This window comes from Phascolarctos cinereus, unplaced genomic scaffold (assembly GCF_003287225.1).
Source record: "Phascolarctos cinereus isolate Bilbo 61053 unplaced genomic scaffold, phaCin_HiC Scaffold_4;HRSCAF=312, whole genome shotgun sequence".
Taxonomy (NCBI): Eukaryota; Metazoa; Chordata; class Mammalia; order Diprotodontia; family Phascolarctidae; genus Phascolarctos; species Phascolarctos cinereus.
In genome coordinates, this window is record NW_027555847.1 from 140,090,733 (window position 1) to 140,110,294 (window position 19,562).

The window sequence follows — 19,562 nt, forward strand, 5'->3', positions numbered from 1 at the left end:
TATGTGGGTGTATATGTCTATATACTGCAGCTCATAACCCTCAAGTTCAAAGAGGAGTTATAGGTGTATACCACCACAATGGCTGGCTATCATATACTACTTTTCCTTCAGTAAACAGTACGAAATGGAGATTTGTGGTTTCATATGCAACTCTATTTTTGCATTCTGCTGTGCATATATATGTATAAATACATACACACACACACACACACACACACACACACACACACACACACACACACACACACACACATATATATATATATATATATATGTCTCTGTGTGTGTGTGTATATATATGTATCTATAGCCAAACAAACTCACAGAGACACATTTACTAAGATGTAGAAAGGGCATGATATATCTGTGCCAAAAGACAAAATACCCATGCCAATGAAATCATGGAATTTTTGGAACAGGTGAAACATTGAAATAACAGAAAACCTGAGACAAAATATATCACACAGTTTAATGCATCACCAAAACACCACATCATAAAACTGAAAAATGACTGAAAGTGGTCCTCTTACATCAGCAGACAGAATTCCTCAATAAGTCAAGGGTATTATAAAGTTGCCAAACCCCACCAACAACAATTACTGATATTATGACAGCACGTTAAAACTTGCAAAATGTTTTACCTACATTATCTCATTTGAGCTTCCCAACAATGTGGTAAGGAACCTCCTACAGGCTTGTTTATATCCATTTAATAGATAAGGAAACTGAAGTTCAGAGAACTCTTGCCCACAGTCAAACAGTATCAGAGGCAGGATTCAAACCCAAGTTTTTTCTGACTCCAAGTTCAAGATTTTGGCCACTAGACCCCACTATTTTGAATTTAGGCTTTATAGATAGAAACATAGGGAGAATATGTTCATATTTTAAAAGCCATAATATTGAAGGGATAGCTTTATTTTGCTTCTATAAGACTAAAATCAACAGTTGAAGACTATATAGAGGCAGATTTTGGCACAATACAAGAAAGACTTTCCTAAGAATAAGAATTATCCAAAATTGGAATGGGCTTCCTCAATACATAAGAAGTTATCCATCTTAAAGGTAGGATCATTGATTTAAAATTGAAGGGAAGAAAGGACATGTACAAATTCCTCATTTTATCTATGAGGAAACTGAGGCCTGTAGGGATAAAATGACTTGCCCAAGGCCAAATGGGTAGCAAAAGCAGAACTGGTATTTGAATGCAGGTCCTCTGACCCTAGAACCAACATTCTTTTGACCGTGCCTTCAAGTGGAAGACAAATGGCCTCTTGTTGGAGTCTTGGAAAAAGGGACTCATGTATACTTCAGGGAGCATGGTTCACCTGGATGACCCTTGAGGCCCCTTTTAACTTTCAGATCCTAAGAGCCCTCAAATAACTGTTTCCTAGGTATGGTTTGAGTGAGAAAAGGCAACAAGTTCAGAGGTGACTATAATTATACACATCACAATGCTAATTTGTGATTATTTCTGGCAGGGCCTGAGTAGTGTCTAAAATCTTTGTGGGTTCACAAGGAAGTTCAGGATCTACCTCTCAGTGATACATGCTTAAAAGTTCAATTTATTTGTTCACCCAGGGGTGATCAGGCTTTAGGAAATCTTATCAAGATGACTTTTGACCAGAAAGTGACTACTACAAAGAAGCAGATGGAGAGGTGCTATGGGGCACAGATAGAGGCACAGGACAGAGCAATAGTGATGACCCCAAAAGAGGAGCATTGAAACTTTTTTTTTTAATGCACAGAAGTGAATAGGGGAAATTCAGAAGGAAGCACAGACAAACAAGATAGTTTTTAAAGTAACGACTGGAATTTATTATGTACTTTTTCTTTTCCTTCTTTTTTTTTTTTTAAATAAGACTGAATATATCTTGCCTAGGCTGGGAATGCAGAAACTAATCATGGGTCCAATTCACTACTTACTGGTATGGGAGCTTTGACCTGCTCTGTTTCCAATCGGGGCTCATATGGCCCTCCTTAGGCAACTCAGAGACTCCCTATTCCAGGGTCTCACTGTACTGATGCTATACTTAGTGAGGACAATTGACTGGCTTAGCCCACTGCAGCTCATAGCCTCTGAGTTCAAAACAGTTGCTAACTTCAGCCTCCTCAGTAGCAGGAATTATATAGGTGGATACCACCTATGTCTGACTGTCATATACAATATTTTAGCAAGCAGTATGAAATGGATATTCATGGTTTCATATGCAACTCTATTTTTGCTTTCTGCTGTTTATATGGAAATGCTCTCTTTTTTAGTATTTAAGTTCAGAATTTAAAAATAAATTAAAATAAAAAGAGATCGACTCAAGATAACAACTTGCAAGACAGACTGAAATAACAGAATTTACAGTAAGAACTATTTCTAGCTCAAAAGCTGGGGTTGGGTCCACTATACAGAAAATCCCATTCCTGATGAGAAGCTTCTCTCAGGAAACAAGATTATAGGTTGTAGGTTTGGAGAACAACTCTGTAGAATTCAACAAATTTTTAAAGTATTTACTATTGGCAAGATATTTCATATTTCAATGGGGCTGGATGGATGGAAAGATGAAAAGGAAAAAGAATCCTCAAGAAACTTATATTTTTCTGGAGGACTCAACACATAAACAGAAAAACAAATACAAGATGGTTTGAAGAGGAAGAGGGCCCTATCTACTACAGGGATCAAGAAAGACTTCTTATAGGCAGTGACATAGGAGATGTCCCAGAAGGAAACCAAGGATTCTAAGAAGCATCAGTAAACAGGGAATGAGTTTCAGGTGGGAGAGGGAATGTGGTGTGAATGAAGGGGTGTAATGTAAAATAAGTCTGGAAAGGAGGGCTGGAGCCACAATGGATGAGTTTTAAGTGTTAAGGTGAGAAGTTAACATTTTATCTTGGGAAAAATAATAGGGAGCGACTGCAGGTTTTTGAGTGAGGAATAGGCATGTGATTTAATGTGTTTTTGTTTGCTTGTTTTTCAGCTTCGGTGCTGATATTAACAGTCTGGAATCATATCACAGAAAGGTTAAGCAGCTTGCTCAAAGTTACCTACTTAAAACAGAGCCCATACTCTTAGCTACTAGTCTTGTGCTCTTAGTTTAAGATGCTTAGCAAAAAGCCTAGCACATAGTAGGTGTGATATAAAAGCTGATTCCTTTTCCTTCTTCCACCCCCTTTCCCTTCTATAACAGCCTATCCCATCCATCTTTCCTTTGGATGACAACCACTAGTAGCTAACCTAACATGCTGAAATATGCTAGTGGGTATTAGATATTAAGGGCAACTAAGTGGTACAGTGGTAGAGTGCCAGGCCTGGGTTCAGGAAGGCCTGAGTTCAAATCTGGCCTCAGACACTTACTAGCTGTGTGACTCTGGGCGAGTCACTTAACCCTGTTTGCCTCAGTTTCCTCATCTGTAAAAAAAAAATTAATTGGAGAAGGAAATGGCAAACTACTCCAGTATCTCTGCTAAAACAAAAGCCCCAAAATGGGGTCATATAGAGTTGGACGTGACTGAAATGACTGAACGATAACAACAACTCTAAACATTTAACCTCTCTGAGCCTTACCTTTCTTATCTGTAAAATAGGATAATTATACCACTACTATTTACCTCATAGAACTTTTATGAGAATCAAGAAGGAATCATGTATATATAAATGGATATATATATATATATATATATATATATATAAAGCACTTTGAATACTTTAAGTGCTATATGCATCAAATATGAGCATTAAAATTGGTATAATATATTATGTCTCCTGTATACCATGTTTGCATTGAATAGTGCCTTTTGAGAAACATAATGTCTTAATCAAAGAAGTGTTTCTACGACAAGGACAAGTTAGGGACCATTGTTGGTTGGTGGAGGAGGGGTTTTGAGACAAGGGCAACTCCACCACAGAACATCAGAGCTATAAGGGACCTTAGCCATCATTTAGTCCAAATCAATTCATTTTACAAATGAGAAAACCAAGGCCCAGCAAAAGGGAAGTGACCCTCCAAGGTAACACAGTCAGCTAATGGCAAAGCTAGGACTAGAGCCCTGGTGTCTCACTTCAAATCACATTATGCTCGCGTTCCATAGCACCAGCATTTCCTAAGTCAGTCTGTGGTGCTCTGCTATTTCAAACAGCATGAAATAGAGCTCTGGTGAGAAAATGTCCATGCAACAATATTTTTTCTGAGATATTGAATGTGTAATTATATATGGGAAGTCACTGCCTAAGCATAAACAGATCCTATCAAACCTTCATTCTGAACATTATCTGCTTTGGCACCATGCCCTCAGCTGTTAACTGAGACAGGAAATTGATATAATAGAAATGATATAATAGAAAGAGCACTGAGAATCAGAGAATCTGGGTTCAAACCTAGCTGCTGTAATTAACTAGCTTAGGATCTTGGGCAAATTACTTAACCTCTGTGAGTCTTGGTTTCCAGTTCTATAACATAAAAGGGAGTTGAACTAGTTTCTTGTTTCTATGATGATGATTCTATGGCCAGCACTAGCTTGCACTGTTTCCATGAACCACAACCCTTCCCCCAGAAATCAGCTGACCCTAAGCATGTGTCAGACTTGTCTCTTTGGAGCACAGTAGGAAGGTAATGGATGCCTTGGGCAGGTAGTGAACTCAAGACATTCATTATAACTGGAAGGAGGCACAGTCACAAATGAATCCCAAACAGATGTTTGAGTAACAGATTCATAAGTGGCTCCTTAGGAAAGCTGAAACAGAACTGAAATCAGCAGGAATAACATGGCTTTCAGAGCCACTTTCTGTCGGAAGAACCCTTTGAGAGGCAATGAGATACAGGGGAAAGAGTGCTGAAGCGAACATGAGTAGAGCTAGGTTTCTACCACAGTTCTTTGCCATTTAGCTTCTCTGGAATTCTGTTTCTTTACATATAAAACTGAGGATTGGACTAGATGACTTCTAAGTTCCTTTTCAGCTGGGTCTAGGATCTGATGATCTTTCCTTGGATCTGAGACAAGTCAGAGGAACTCCCTCATAGGTCCCATGAATGGCACATTTGATGTTGGGCTACTTCATTTACCAGCTATAATCAGGCTTCCACCTTAGCAACAACGATGACTGACCAATAAAGTGAGAGAGGACAAGGTCGAAGTCTACAGTCACGGGTAGGGTGAACTTGGACTTGTTCATCAAATTCAGTAATACTGGAATGTATTGAGAAGCAAATTTAGGACAAATTGATATCTAGAACAAAAGTTTAGGTCAAATAAAAGACCTGTTACTTGAGCATGGCTGCATTACATCATTTTGAATATCTTTTCCAATGATCTATCATTTTACTGAAATTCAGAGAATAAAGAACAATAGAACCTCAAAGGTTTTCTAACCCCTGCCAGAGCAGGAATCCCTTTTATGTTATTCCCAATAAGTAGTCACCATCTTAAATACTTTGTTGTTATTATTGTTGAGTAGTTTCAGTCACGCGTGACTCTTCCTGACTCCATTTGGGGTTTTTGTGACAAAGACACAGGAGTGGTTTGCCATTTCCTTCTCCTGCTCATTTTACAGATGAGGAAACTGAGGCAAACAGGGTGAAATGACTTGCCCAGGGTCACACAGCTAGTAAGTGTTGGAGGCTAGATTTGAACTCAGTTCTTCCTGACCTCAGGCCTGGCTCTATATCCACTGTGCCACCTAGCTTCCCTTAAATACTTGGATGCTTACAATGATGAGGAGGACAATGACAAGAAGAAATGTTTTATTTATCAAGGCAATCCATTGTTGGACAGCACTAATTGTCAGGACATTCTTTTCATTTTGAGCTGAAATTTACCTACATGCAATTTCCATCCTTTTCTCTTCATCTTTTTCTCTGGGGAAAAACCAGTCACTATTCATTCTAAACCATCTTAAACAAAAGAGACCTTCGAATACTAAAAAGATAATCTGGATTTTTTCTAGCTCTTTCTCTTCGTTAAGTGAAGAACCCTATCATTAACGTCAAACTGTTGGGTTAAAGCACTCTGTCTCCAGGAGGCCCCTGCTGAAATGAAAGCATATTACCTGTAAGGAGTAACACATTAACCTATCAGCACCCACTAGTATGAATCAATTCATTACATTAGCCAGCAGTCACATAGGGCCTCACAGGAAGGAAGGTAGCCCAGATGAGTTTTTATGGGTTTAGGAAACAAGGAGGTAAATGTTTAGAACATTATAGAAGGATGATTTGGTAGAAGAAATTGGGCAATGTAGGCAGGGTAGGTGGAAGTGCTGGGTGCTTTGGGCAGGAAGAAGACATAGGACACTCATAACAAAAGGGGGTAGTCATGAAACCTATTAACAATGCCAAATGGATGTTTTAGTTAACTGAGTCACAAGTGGCTCCTTAGGGTAAATCAGCATTTATTAACTGTCTACTATATCTTCCCCAAATGGCAACATGAAGAGTTGGACATGACTGAATGTGCTAAATGTGGATGTAGAAAAAAAATAGAAAAGCTCTGAGATCAGCAAGAATAACCAGGTCTTTCCACAACATGGCTCCAGTGCTACTGATGGCAAAAGAACCCTGGACTGGGTAGTCTCTGGGTCTGACCCAGGAAAGAAGATCCCGTGTGTCTGTTTCCCATGGATAACCACAATGACTGGATGTTTCCACAGACAAGGCACTATCTGGGCATGGCAGAGTAACACAAAGTAAAAAAAAAGCCTACCCTGGTGGTGCTTAAAGTTCTAGGTGCCATGTTGTAGGAAGGAAAATGAAAAAAATGGAGCTTCTTATGTAAGAAAGATCTGGGTGAGCAGAGGTGTTGAAATCACTTCCTATAAGGAATTGATTGAATAACAACAGCAATGACAGTAATAGCTAGTGTTCATGTAGTATTTAAGGTTTGTAAAGGATTATCTCACCCATCCTTCACGATAACCCTGTGAAGTAGGTACCCCATTTATTTTGATTATTATTAATTAGTATTAAATCTCCATTTTTCAGATGATGAAACTGAAGCTGACAGAAGTTAAATTAAGAGCTCATTCACACAGGTGGGAAGTATCTGAGGTAGGATTTGAACTCAAGTCTTCATGATGCCAAGTCTGGTACTCTATCCACCGTGCTGCTTAGCTGACTCTTTTAAATGCAAAAGACATATTCTGTGTGGCTTCACACGGGAGAACTGGGAGCAACAGGTAGAAGGTACACTGAGGGAGATTTCAGTACGATATAAGGGAGGACAGTGCTATGTAAGAAGCCGTCAGAGCTATTCATTCTCTACACGGTTGCAAAAATAATCTCCCTAAAGCACATCTGATCATGTTGCTCTTTTGCTCAAGAAACTCTAGGGGTTCCCTATAGCCTCTAGGATAAAATACAAACTTCTCAGCTTGGCATATAGAACTCTATACCATTTGATTCTAGCCTTCCAGATTTAATTCACATTATTCCCCTTCACGCTCACTAAATTCTAGCAAAAAATGGACTACCAGCTTTCTCCTAAACTGAGAATTCCGTCTCTTACTTTTTCATTGTTGTTGTGTTTCCCATCTCATTCCTCTTCCCCTCCACTCCTTTAGAAGTCCTTCATTTTCTTCAAGGCCCAGCTCAGGGGGAAACATTTCTGATCCCTGTAGTTATTGGTGTTTTCTCCTACCTCAAAGTATCCAGTATCTGTCATTTACATAAAGTAACCTCCAATAGAATTGAAGCTCTTTGAGGGCAGAGACTGTTTCCCACTTTTTGTCTTTGGATACCTTGCATCTGAAACATTGGCTTTCACATAGTAGGCACTTAATTGATTTTCATTTAATTGAGGGAATTTTCAGTCAGCTACAGGCTGAAATAGATGGCTGCTGAAGTCTATTCCATGTCTGAGATGGCATGATGCCTAATTTCTGAGAGGGTTTGTGAGACAAAACAACACTTCCCAATCTTTTTATCCTCTTGGTAGATCATCAATCAGCAGCTTGCAAAGAAAATCCTATTTAAGACCTAGAAAGAATTGCAAAGGTGATGCTGGAGTCACTTAAAACAGAAAATCAAATCCTTAATCCCCAAGAAGTTGAAGAAAACATACAGACAGCCCCTTTCCTTCGTAGCTTAGTGCTATCAGGGGAACTGGTGACTCTGATTGCCAGAGCAGATCCACTACCATGAAAGCAGTAAGTGCTTACCTTCCATAGATGCCAGTGGGAGGGAGCTAAGGCAGGTGGGGAGTCTCAGGAGTGTAATCTTTGCACAGTAAAGATGGTCTATTACAACTCAGAATTCAACAGGAAGTTCAGATCATGCATGAGACCACAAAATGTCCCTACAGAAAGCCTCGTGTAATTGGATAATGAATTCTTATCTGATTGGAACGTACTTCCAGACAGAAATTACTAAAAAGGATGTGGATGTGCAAAGATCTGGTTCTAACGCTGGTTCTTCCACTAATTTGCCGGGGGTTAGACAAATAATTTCTCCCTGTGGGTCTCAGTTTCCCCAAATGGAAAAACAAGGTTGGCCTACAGATGGCCTCTTCCACTTTGGACATTTTGTGTCGTAGATTATGAAGTCCCTTCTAGTTCTGACATTCTAGATTCTAGGGTCCCCGTACAAATTAAATAGTCTATGATTCTGCACAGAAGAAAAATGAAGTAAATTTTAAGCTTTGCAAGGAGGCAGTTTGTATTTCTGCTCTTTTCTTTATATCAGTAAATTCTTAGCTACTCCAGGAGACATGTAAAGTATTTTACTAACATATTTTAATTTAAATACTGTTTAATTTTGAGAACATTAACTTTCTAGAAAGTAAAATTAATTGGAAAGAAACAGCAGAAAAGGATCAGAATTCATTAGAAATGCTTCTGAGATGAAGAGCAAATGTCATTTTTTTCTCTCAGAACCTCAGAATCCAGGAAGTCAAAAAGGGCCTTGGAGAACGAGTCCAACATTTTCCATGATGCATGAAAGACACAAGTGGTCATCCAGCATCTTTTTAAAGGATCATCAGCTCATAGCTCTGGAGCTCAAAGGGACTTCAGAACCCTCCCATTTTAGAGATAAGGAAACTGAGCCTTAGGAAGGGTAAGATCATGGAGGTAAATGTCAAGGATAGAATTTGAATCCATATCTTTTTCTTCCGGTGTTTTTTATCTCTGCCAGTGAAGAGAAGCTCACTTTCTCATGATGTAAGCAGCGTTCACTTTCTTTTTCAGAAGATTAGAGTGGCATTTCAAATTCATTTACTCCTATGTGGAGAAGCAGTCCAGAGTAGCAGATAGAAAGCCAGCCTGCCCATGTGACCTTGGGTGAGTCACTTAGCTTTGGTGGGCCTCAGTCCCTCATGTGTAGAAGGAGAGGGCTGGACAAGGCGACCTTAGGTCCCTTTCACGTCTAAATCTATGACCTTATGATCTTAAGACCTGACTTCAAGTCCCAGTTCTGACACATATTAGCTGGGGGATCCTGGGCAAATCCCCTCACAGTGCCTTAGGCACTCTCTCAAACAAGAAAGTGACAAACAGTTGCTGATCTGTATTGACAGAGGGCATAAATTCAGGGATATAGTCAAAACAAATAAACCAAAAGCAATAACCATAACAACAACAAAAAAAACCAATGAAAATCCTCATATGGTATCACTGAATGGCATTTTAGCCTAAATGTTCCTCATAAAGTCATTATTTTCTGCTATCCACATTCAGAGAAAGAACTGATAGAGGAAGCATACTATTTTCACAAGACATGTTGGACATTTTCTTTTGTTCTGTTTCTTCTTTCACAACATGACCAATATGGAAATATGAATATGTTTTAAATGATTGCACATCTATAACCTATACCTAACTGCTTATCCTCTTAGGAGGTGTTGGGGAAAAAGGAGAAAATTTAAAACTCAAAAAAAATGTTTGAAAGAATGTTAGAAATTGGGGCAGCTACATTGCGCAGTGAATAGAGCACCAGCCCTGGATTCAGAAAGACCTGAGCTCAAATGTGACCTCAGACACATAACACTTACTAACTGTGTGATCCTGGGCAAGTCACTTAACCATATTGCCTAGACAAAAAGGAAAAGAAAAAGAAAAAATGTTAGAAATTGTCTTTACATGTAAGTGGAAAAAATAAAATACTATTTAGAAATTTAAAAATCAAAAAAAAGTCACTACTTTCATGATAGTTGCCAAAGAGGGAACTCTCTACCTCCCAAACCAACCCAAACTGTCCATCTGGGGAAATAAGATATATTTAGACCAACTTAATCAGAGTTTAGAGAAAACCTAACTTATGTTCAGATTCTCAGCCAGTACGGGGGAGTACAACGGGCACAGGACAAGTGCTAGTTATGACATTTATTAGTAGTACAATCATGAGAAAGTTGTCTACCTTCTTAGCCTTAATTTTCTCACCCATAAAAAAGGGATAATGGAAGAAAAAAAGTGCATCGGACATGGGCAAAGAAGAAAATTTGTTCTTCCTGATTATGCCTATTTATTATAAGGAGCTTTTTTTCTTTTCCTTTTTTTAAGGATAGGGAGTGGGGTAGGGGGTATAAAAATAAATTAACTGGGAAAAAAGGAATAGTGAGAGGGTTATAAGGAAAGCTCTTTGTAAATGTTAAGTACTTGAAAAATGTGAATTTTTTAAAAATCACAAAATGTTAAATTTGGAAGGTATCTTCATTATTATCTAGTCTAATCCCTTCATCCTACAGATAAAGAGACTGAAGCTCTGATTAAGGGAAGTGACTGACCCAAGTTCACAGAGATTACACAGCTGTACCTAGAACCCATCAATTTTATAAATATATTCCAAAGTTCTTAAGACATATATAATATACATATACATCTATATGTATATATGTATACACACACATAAACACACACACACACACACACACATACACATATATATAAAACCTCTTTATTGAGTGCGATTGCCTACAATTGCACTTGTATGATTCATCTACTGGGCTGAGATAGGCTCATTGCTCTTTTCATACAAAGAGAATGTGCAGTGGGTTGACAGCCCATACTGACTTGTTTCACAAAGCAGAATCAATTTTCTATAAATCCATAACTGACTCAGTCATTTGTAAACACTAAGTATGAGTGTCATTTATAAGGGGTGCCCCTACTGAATCACAGAATCAGAAAAAAGTGTTGAACTTAATAAACATGGCTGGACCCTAAACTTCACCATGACCAGGTCCATGCCCAAGATCCTCCAGGCTCCCAGCAGTTTTGTCTGCCTGTTCAGTGCTTATCTAGGGGTCTGGAAAGCATTTGAGTAAGGAGATATAAAGATCTATCATTTCTTAACAAAGACTAAAACAAATTATGCTGAACTATCTGTGGGACATGTGGTGCAGACAGATGTCTACTGGCCTGCTCAAGTCACTTTACTCATGACTTCAGCTAAATTCGAGGGCTCCAAAATGAAAGTCTAATAAAATATACTGTAAGACTTTGGAAAAGATTTACTTATGCTGGAAACCAGAGAAATGGGCAATCACAGTCACAGGACATCTGGGTTGACAGTAACCTTAAAACACAGAACTTCAGAGCTAGAAGGACCTTAAAGATCATCTAGTCCAACTCTCCCAACCCCATTTTAAAGACGTGAAAACTGAGGCTCAGAAGAGAAATTATTTACCCAAGACCAAAAAAGAAAAAAAGACTAGAACCCAGGTCTCTCAACTTCCAGTCCAGCGATCTATCCACAAAATCACACTGATCACCTCTTACATTCCTATAGGTCTTATAGTCCTATAATTTTAATGCTTTAACATTCTCCTCAGTATCCTTTTCTGTTTAATGTCAGCATGAATTAGGCTTGTCCTGCTGCCTTTTTCCTTGGTGACCTCATCAGCTTGTATGCATTTAATTACCATCCCTATACAGACGACTCACAGATCCATACATCTAACCAACACATTTTAAACCAGACGTCCTATAGGTTATCTCAAACTCCACATACCCCAATCTGATTTCATTATCTTCCCTCTGAACACCTCCATCTAAAAAAATAAAAATTCTCTCCACTCTTTTAAACTCTCCTATTTCCATCAACGGCACTATCACCTCTTCAGTTACGCAGATTTGCAAACTTGGTGCCATTCTTACATCTCACTCTCACTTAAACTTACATAGCCAAGAGGTTGCCAAATCTTGTTTCTCTCTCCATAACACCTCTAGCATTGGTCCCCTTCTCTCTATTTACACAGCCACCATTTTCTTTTAGGCCCTTATAGACCTATTGCAGTAGCTTTCTCCTTGGTTCCTCTGCCTCAATTGTCTCCTCACTACAAGCCATCCACCACAAAGCTGCTTCTTTTTTTTTTTGGCTAGGCAATGGGGTTAAGCGACTTGCCCAGGGTCACACAGCTGGTAAATGTTATGTGTCTGAGGTCAAATTTGAATTTAGGTCCTCCTGAATCCAGGGTCGGTGCTCTATCTACTGTGCCACCTGGCTGTCCCCACCACAAAGCTTCTAAAGCAATCTTCCCAAAGCTCAGGACAGACTTTATTACTCCATTATTAAATGAAAGTCAGTGCTTCTCTACTATCCCTATAGCCAATTACAAACATCTGCACGTGGCATTTAAAGCCATTCACAACCTGGCCCAACCCCACACCTTTTCAGCCTTATTGCATATCACTCCCCTACATGTGCCCTGCAGTCTACCTAAACTGGCCTTCATACTATTCTTCATCCTTGTTCTGTCTTTATTGATTGATCTTATATTCTAAAGATCCTTCTAATTCTAATCTATGTTCCTCAATCCCTTCCAGCTCTGACATCCTGAGTCTATAAATTCACTAAGGGGAATTCCAAAGTACTGTACATGAACCGGCTATGTCAAAGAGAGAAAGGGAACAGATCTAAGACACCTATGAACCCAGAGCCGCTAATGTTGTTGTTGTTCAGTTGTTTCAGTCACGTCTGACTCTTCATGACTTCATTTTGTTTTGTTTTGCTTTGGTTTTTTGGCAAAGATACTGGAGTGGTTTGTCATTTCCTTCTCTAGCTCACTTTACAGATGAGGAAACTGAGGCAAACAGGGTTAAGTGAACTGCCCAGGGTCACACAGCTAGTGTCTGAGGCCAGATTTGAACCAGAAAGATAAATCTTCCTGACTCCAGGCCCTGTACTCTATTCCACAGCATCTCCTAGCTGTCCAGAACCAAGAGATAGGAGACAGCTAAAAATCAGAGATAGTGGAGCTGAGCATGGTAAACAAACTATTTAAACCCTTTGACACAGAGACTTAATTTCCTCTGCCTACAATCAAGAGTGTGCTCTCCGCAGACTGAGAAATACCTCCAGCATTTAGAAAGCTATCGCATCAGGAGCAAAACATATTTAATATTCTTCCACTGTCGAAGTCACAATTGTTGGTGTTGACTCAGAGTCACCCAAATTTCTGGCCTTTTGAAACTAAGCACCTTGTAAACAGCTCCTCTCCCATGATGAGTGAGGATTAATACTGAGAAAGGACAGAGAGGATGCTGACATGTGTCTCAGACTATTTGCTGAATCCCAGGTGGATGTGAGGCACAGACTCACAGCTATTATCTTTTGATCTAGCCACCTCCGGCAGGGGAGGTCAGGTTGATAAAGACTGAGCCTGGGGATGGGGGTGGGGAGGGTGAGGTAGAGGTGGAAAAGAGCTTTTTAGGCTAGTTTTTTTTAAAAAAAAAACAAACAAGGATGGACTAACTGGTCAACCAAGATAGCAGATTTTCAGTCTATAACAGGTGAAACAACTCAAGGCTTAAGAATAAGTTCTAATTCAATGCAGATCAAAGCATATTATTTTTCACTTTTTTTGTGGTGTTTTCTTTTCTTGGTCAGTGTTTTCTTCCACAACATGACTAATATGTAAATGTGTTTTGCATGATTGCACGTGTATAACATATCAAATTGCTTACCATGCAGGGGAGGGGAAAAGGAGGAAGAGAATTTGGAACTCATAATTTTATTAAAAATTGTTTTTTATATGTAATTGGGGAAAATAAAATATTATTGAAAAAATTCTAATTCAAAAAGCACTAACATGGAGGTTAAGAAATATGAGTTCTAGTCTTGAGTATATAATTAACAAACTAAGTGATATGAAGCAAGTACGTTCTCTCTCGAGGATTAATTTTTCTCATTTGGAAAAAATCTTCCTTCCTGCTTTGACAGTCTGTATTTTTAAGGTTCTCTGAAGCTCTAACACTGTGTTTTTGTATTTTAAGATCTCTATATACCCTAAGATTCTATGATACTGACACCACCATCTTCATCATCATCCCTAACCCTCATCACCCAGGTACAATTATGGGCCCAATTATCAAGCACACGTGTAGAATTGTAAATAGAATTTTGCCTCTGAATTTTCCTAGGATTCCAGATTTAGAGATAATTGCCAGGCCTCCAGGAGCTTAGAAACAACGGAATATAAAACAGCACTAAAATAATATAATAGCACCTAGTTAGCAAGGACAATTAGTTAAACCAGAACGTCACTGGCTGACTCTTCTCCTTCCCTTAGCAGCACCTGTGTTCTGGGATTGCCCTCTCCCCTACTTAGCGAATGGTATCCTTTAAGCTACCTTCCCCAGATATTTTTTGTAGTACTTGCCCAAGGCACCAAAATTCTTAGGTATGGTTCTGCTTGCACACAAACACAGACCCATGCAACTACATCCATACACATGTATTGACATGTAGATAACACACATACGCAGGGCATCAAGAAGAGATATTGATATACCAGGTGGAAGATATTATAAAGAGAGGCCATAGGATTTTGAAATGGAAGAGGAATAATTTGACTGGATTGCAGGCTAAGAAAGCAGCCATAGAGCCCTTTGGTGGGTCAAGTTTCATTCAGTTTTATTCAACAAGCATTTTATTCAGCACCTATTATGTGCCAAATAGTTTACGAGGGGCTGGAGAGACAAAGAAGGAAATAAGATATTTTCCTCAGAAAGGGAGCTTATAAGAAGACCAGAACAGATAATGAAGATTTGCCCTTTGAACTCTACTATGTGGAGACAACAGACTGCTGAGAATGTCTGGCCCATGACCCTTTGATCTGAGAGTGATGAGTCTGTAATTCCTGAAAATCTCCTTTGAGGTTCCTTTCTGCATACTGTGTACATGTCAAGGCAAGTCTAGCACAAAACAATACATGTGCTAAGGCATGAGTCAGGAGACAAAAACATCAGGATGGAAGAGTATATACACACACAAATATTTTCTGGCTCCCTTCCTCCAATCTCACCCCCTCCCCAGTCTCTCTCCTCTTTCTCTCCCTTTTTGTCTCTCTCTTCTCTTTCTCTCTGTGTCTCTGTGTCCTCCTCTCCTCTCTCTCTTTCTCTTTCCCTCCCATGTCTCTCTCTCCCTCTCATGTCCCTGTCTGTCTCCATCTCTGTCTCTGCTTCTCTCTCTGTCTGTCTCTGTCCCTCTCCCTCTGTCTCTCTGTTTCTGTCTCTCTCTCCCCATCCTCATTTCCAAAGTTAGGACAGCACAAATATTTAATACACAATTGCCTAGAAACATATTAGCTTTCAAAGATGTAAGGGACTCCAAATATCATCTAAACTGCTTCCTTTTCCAGGAAAATTTCTTTATAACATCCCTGCTCAGCCTCCTCTTGAAGACCTTCAATGACAGGAAACTCACTTTCTATCACTGAATAATACAAGTTCTTATGGAGAGGAATATTCTCAGGCCTGAAGCTTTTTTCCCTTCTATATACCACTGCTGATGAGGCAGCATTTTGGAGGGAAAGAATGTTGGTCTTAGAGTCAAAAAGACATGGGTTCAAATGCTACCTCTGATCCATACTAAGACAATTAGGTTTTAGACAGGCTAAGCTTTGCCTCAGTGGAGGAAGTTCCCATAATGTTGGTTAATGGCTGACATGAGAATGGTGCCTACATATCATGCCCTAGTTCTTAGAACTACAGGATTCAGCACCAAAGTTCAATGGACAGGGTTTGGAGTCAGGAAGCCAAAGTCTGAGTCTTCCCTCTGCCCTACAATACTAGCCATATGACCTTGAGCCTCAGTTTCTTCCTCCGTCAAATGAGGATAATTATACCTTCACTATCTAAATCACAGGGTTATTTTGAGAAATGTAAGACATAATGGATGTGAAGCACAGCACAGTCATAAAACAACACCCAAAATTTCAGCTATTTCCATTACTAGCAGCATTTTTAAGAGGGCAAAGTACTTGTAATTTCACTGGTGAGCTTACCCTTTCTGCTGCTATAGGTGGCAATCCTTCCATGCCTTAGCCTGGGGAATTTGTGTCTAATGGCTTTTTTCCAAACCACATGATTGTGATAGGAGAACTGGAAGGTACCTCTGAAGTCATCTAGCCCAACCTCTTCATTTTCACAGACCAAAAAACTGAGGCTTCTAGAGATGGAGGTCCCACGATAAATCCTCCATAAAGAACATAGCCAACACCACAGAGGTGGTCATTTGGTTAGAGGTACCAGTATGTATCTTACTAGTCCATCTATTGCCTCTCATTCTGGTTCCACGACTAATATACTGCCTGGGATGGCACTGGCCTGGCAAAAGTGTGTCGGGGATCTGGGTTCGAATCGTATCTCTGCTACTCACCACCAACAGGCAAATCACTTACCTACTCTGGGCTATAGTTTCATATTCTGCAAAATAAGGCAGTGGAACAAGGTGATCACAAGAGTCTCTTGCAATTTTGAATCCTATGATCCTTTTCTGGACATATATTTGTTCTCAATAAACACCTTTTGTGCTACTCCTTTCTCACAGCTCATCATTGGTAATATCCTGTAGCCCACATGTGCCCATCTTGTGCCTTTTGGCTCCATTGGGTTACATGTATTAAAGCCCTTCACCACCTGGCTTCATCCTAACTCTCCAGCCTTATTATAAATTAGTGTAAGGTTCACCCAAACTGCTTCTCTTGATGATCCTTACATACTATCCTTACACCATTTCCTATCTCCTAACCTTAATCCTCTATGTCTGAAATGTACTCCTTCCTCATTTTTGCCTCTTTGAATCACTAATTTCTTCAAACTACTAATTTCTTCAAACTTCATCTCAACTACCACTTCCTAGGCAGCTAGGTAGTGCAGTGGCTAGCACACTGGGTCCAGAATCAAGAAGATCTGAGTTCAAATCTGTCCTCAGACACTTATTACCTGTGTGACCCTGGACAAGTCACTGAACCTTGTCTGCCTCAGTTTCCTCCTCTGTAAAACAGGATTAATAATAGCACCTATTTCTCAGGGTCGTTGTGTGGATAAAATGAGATAATATTTAACATGTTTTATAAACTTTAAAGCACATATAAATGCCAGCTATCAGCATCCTTCCTACCAGAGGCCTTTCCTAATCCTAGGAAAAGGCAGTAGCACCATAGTTAGAATGCCCCAAATTCAAATCCTTCATCAAACACTTTCTGGCTGCTGTGTAACCTTGAACAAGTCAATAATTCTCTCCTAGCCTCAGCTTCCTCATTTATAAAATGGGGATTATAACAGCATTACCTGAAGGCTGGCTACAGAGGTCTACTATTTTTTTATTATTATTGTGAGAGTAAATGAAATGACATACATATTGTGCTTTGCAAACCTTAAAGGGCTATATAAATGCTAAATGTTATTATCTCCCCAGCTGCTAATGCCTCACTACCCCCCAGAATTACCTTGCATTATATTGTATATACTCTTTATATACTTATATGTGTCCATGTCATTTGCCCTAATCAAACGTAAGCTCACTGAGTGTAGGAACATTCATCTCTGCCCTTGTATCTCCAGCACCTAATAGTGTCTACCATGTAGTAAGTAGTTTTTTTACTTACTACATGTAGTAAGTTTTAATAAATGCTCATTGATTGATTAATACATCATTTTAATCTTCCACAATCATAGTATTTCATGACTCGTAGCCATAGAGGATTATAGGGAAAACCAATGAAAGGAAGGTTGAAAAAGACTTACCTATGGGACCCCCTGTCAGATCTTGACCTCTACATACGACTAATCAGGCAGAGATTAGTGGGACCTGAGCTCTCTTTTGTTATGGGCACATACAATAAAGTCCTCTGTACTCATTTCACTGGAATCTGGAGGTGACACTGGATTCTCCAAGGCTGTGCCTTGAAACACCAGCTCTGGCAGACCCTACTAAGGTAGAAGGGTTTGGACAGGATCTATGATGGATCCACCTCCAACATGTGAGGCCCTGCCTAGCTAAACACAGAGAAGCTCACCACTAAAGCATCAGCCACCAAGTTATGATTGCTTGGGGTTCTTCCAGGGCTATTGCAACCCAGGAGTAGGTAGTAAATATTATTACTAAGCACTTTATAAAATGCTGTGCAAAGGGAAAACATCACTGTATTTTGCAAGTATTAATAACCCCAGTGCTGCATAAGCAGGTGATTTTAGGCAGATCATGGTTTCGTTTGTTTTAAACTACAAAAGCCGAGGAGGATCTTATATAAGTGGTTGAGGTCAGCATGGAGGGCACCATTCTCTATGGGGATGCAGGGCACTTCCAACAACTCCACCATTTCCAGGACTCCAGGAGGTTTCACTGCTGACAGGCAGCAAAAAGATCCATGATTTAATTAGTGTGGGGTAGGCCACCCACCAGGCATTTAGCGATCATTCCAGGGCTTTTCATTAGACTGCATGATTTATTATAGCAAAAAGAATAAGAATAATAATAGTAGATCCTCGGTAGCCAGCCTTCAGGTAATGAGTCTCATAGTACTTAACTAGGCTGATCAGACCACAGACACTGTCCTAACTGTTAAACCAGTTAGATAAAACCAAAGTATACTTTCTGGACAAGCCTTGAAGAACTCAAGAATCACCTCCATGCCACAATAAAGCATCAGAAGAGGATTTTTTTTTTACTTTTAGTTTTTAGGCAATTGGGGTTAAGTGACTTGCCCAGGGTCATACAGCTAGTAAGTGTCAAGTGTTTGGTCGGAGTCCGAATTTGAACTCGGCTCCTCCTGACTTCAGGGCCAGTGTTCTATCCATTGCGCCACCTAGCTGCCCCTTAGAAGAGGATCTTAGAAGATGTACCAGTGGCCAAAAATTTTTTTAAAAGACCAGGTTCTACAAAATTTGGTTAGGTCTATCTATTCTTCAAAGGCCAGGATCTGGCAGAGAAAGTATTATGATCACAGCTGTGCCTAAAAGGACTCACCCTAAAGCCAATTACCTTGCCAAAATCTTTGCCAAGAAAACCCCAAATGGGGTCATGAAGAATCAATATGACTGAAATGACTTAACAAAGGGGAAGGGCAGGAAGAAGATAACCAATAATAACACGGGGTAGAGCGTATTGGCACATGTTTCATACCCTTGTAGAACACCTAAGATTGCACCATCCCCACCCAAATTGAGTTAGCCCTTAAACAGCTGGTAGTGATTATTTTTAACTATATCTGTAGAAGAAAAACTTGAGAAATAGTGTAGAATACTGGATAGAGAGCTGACCCCAGAGCCAGGAAGACCTGAGTTCAAGTACTAACTCTAACACATACTGGCGATGTGACCCTGAACAGGTCATTTGAGCTTACAGTGTCTTAGGCAACTCTGA

At 39.6% G+C, this 19,562-nt stretch overlaps 1 protein-coding gene across 4 annotated transcripts in view; it reads right to left on the reverse strand.

Moving 5' to 3' along the window:
- PRKCB (protein kinase C beta) overlaps positions 1-19,562 on the reverse strand; it is a 641,836-nt gene that overhangs the window by 212,957 nt on the left and 409,317 nt on the right. For 2 of the 4 annotated variants that reach the window (XM_078152651.1, XM_078152650.1), the window contains exon 9: positions 9,967-10,005. The exons of the other annotated variants lie outside the window; for them this stretch is intronic. In XM_078152651.1, the coding sequence (XP_078008777.1) occupies positions 9,967-10,005 (39 nt within the window). The remainder of the gene's footprint in view (positions 1-9,966; positions 10,006-19,562) is intronic. 4 annotated transcript variants of the gene reach the window in all.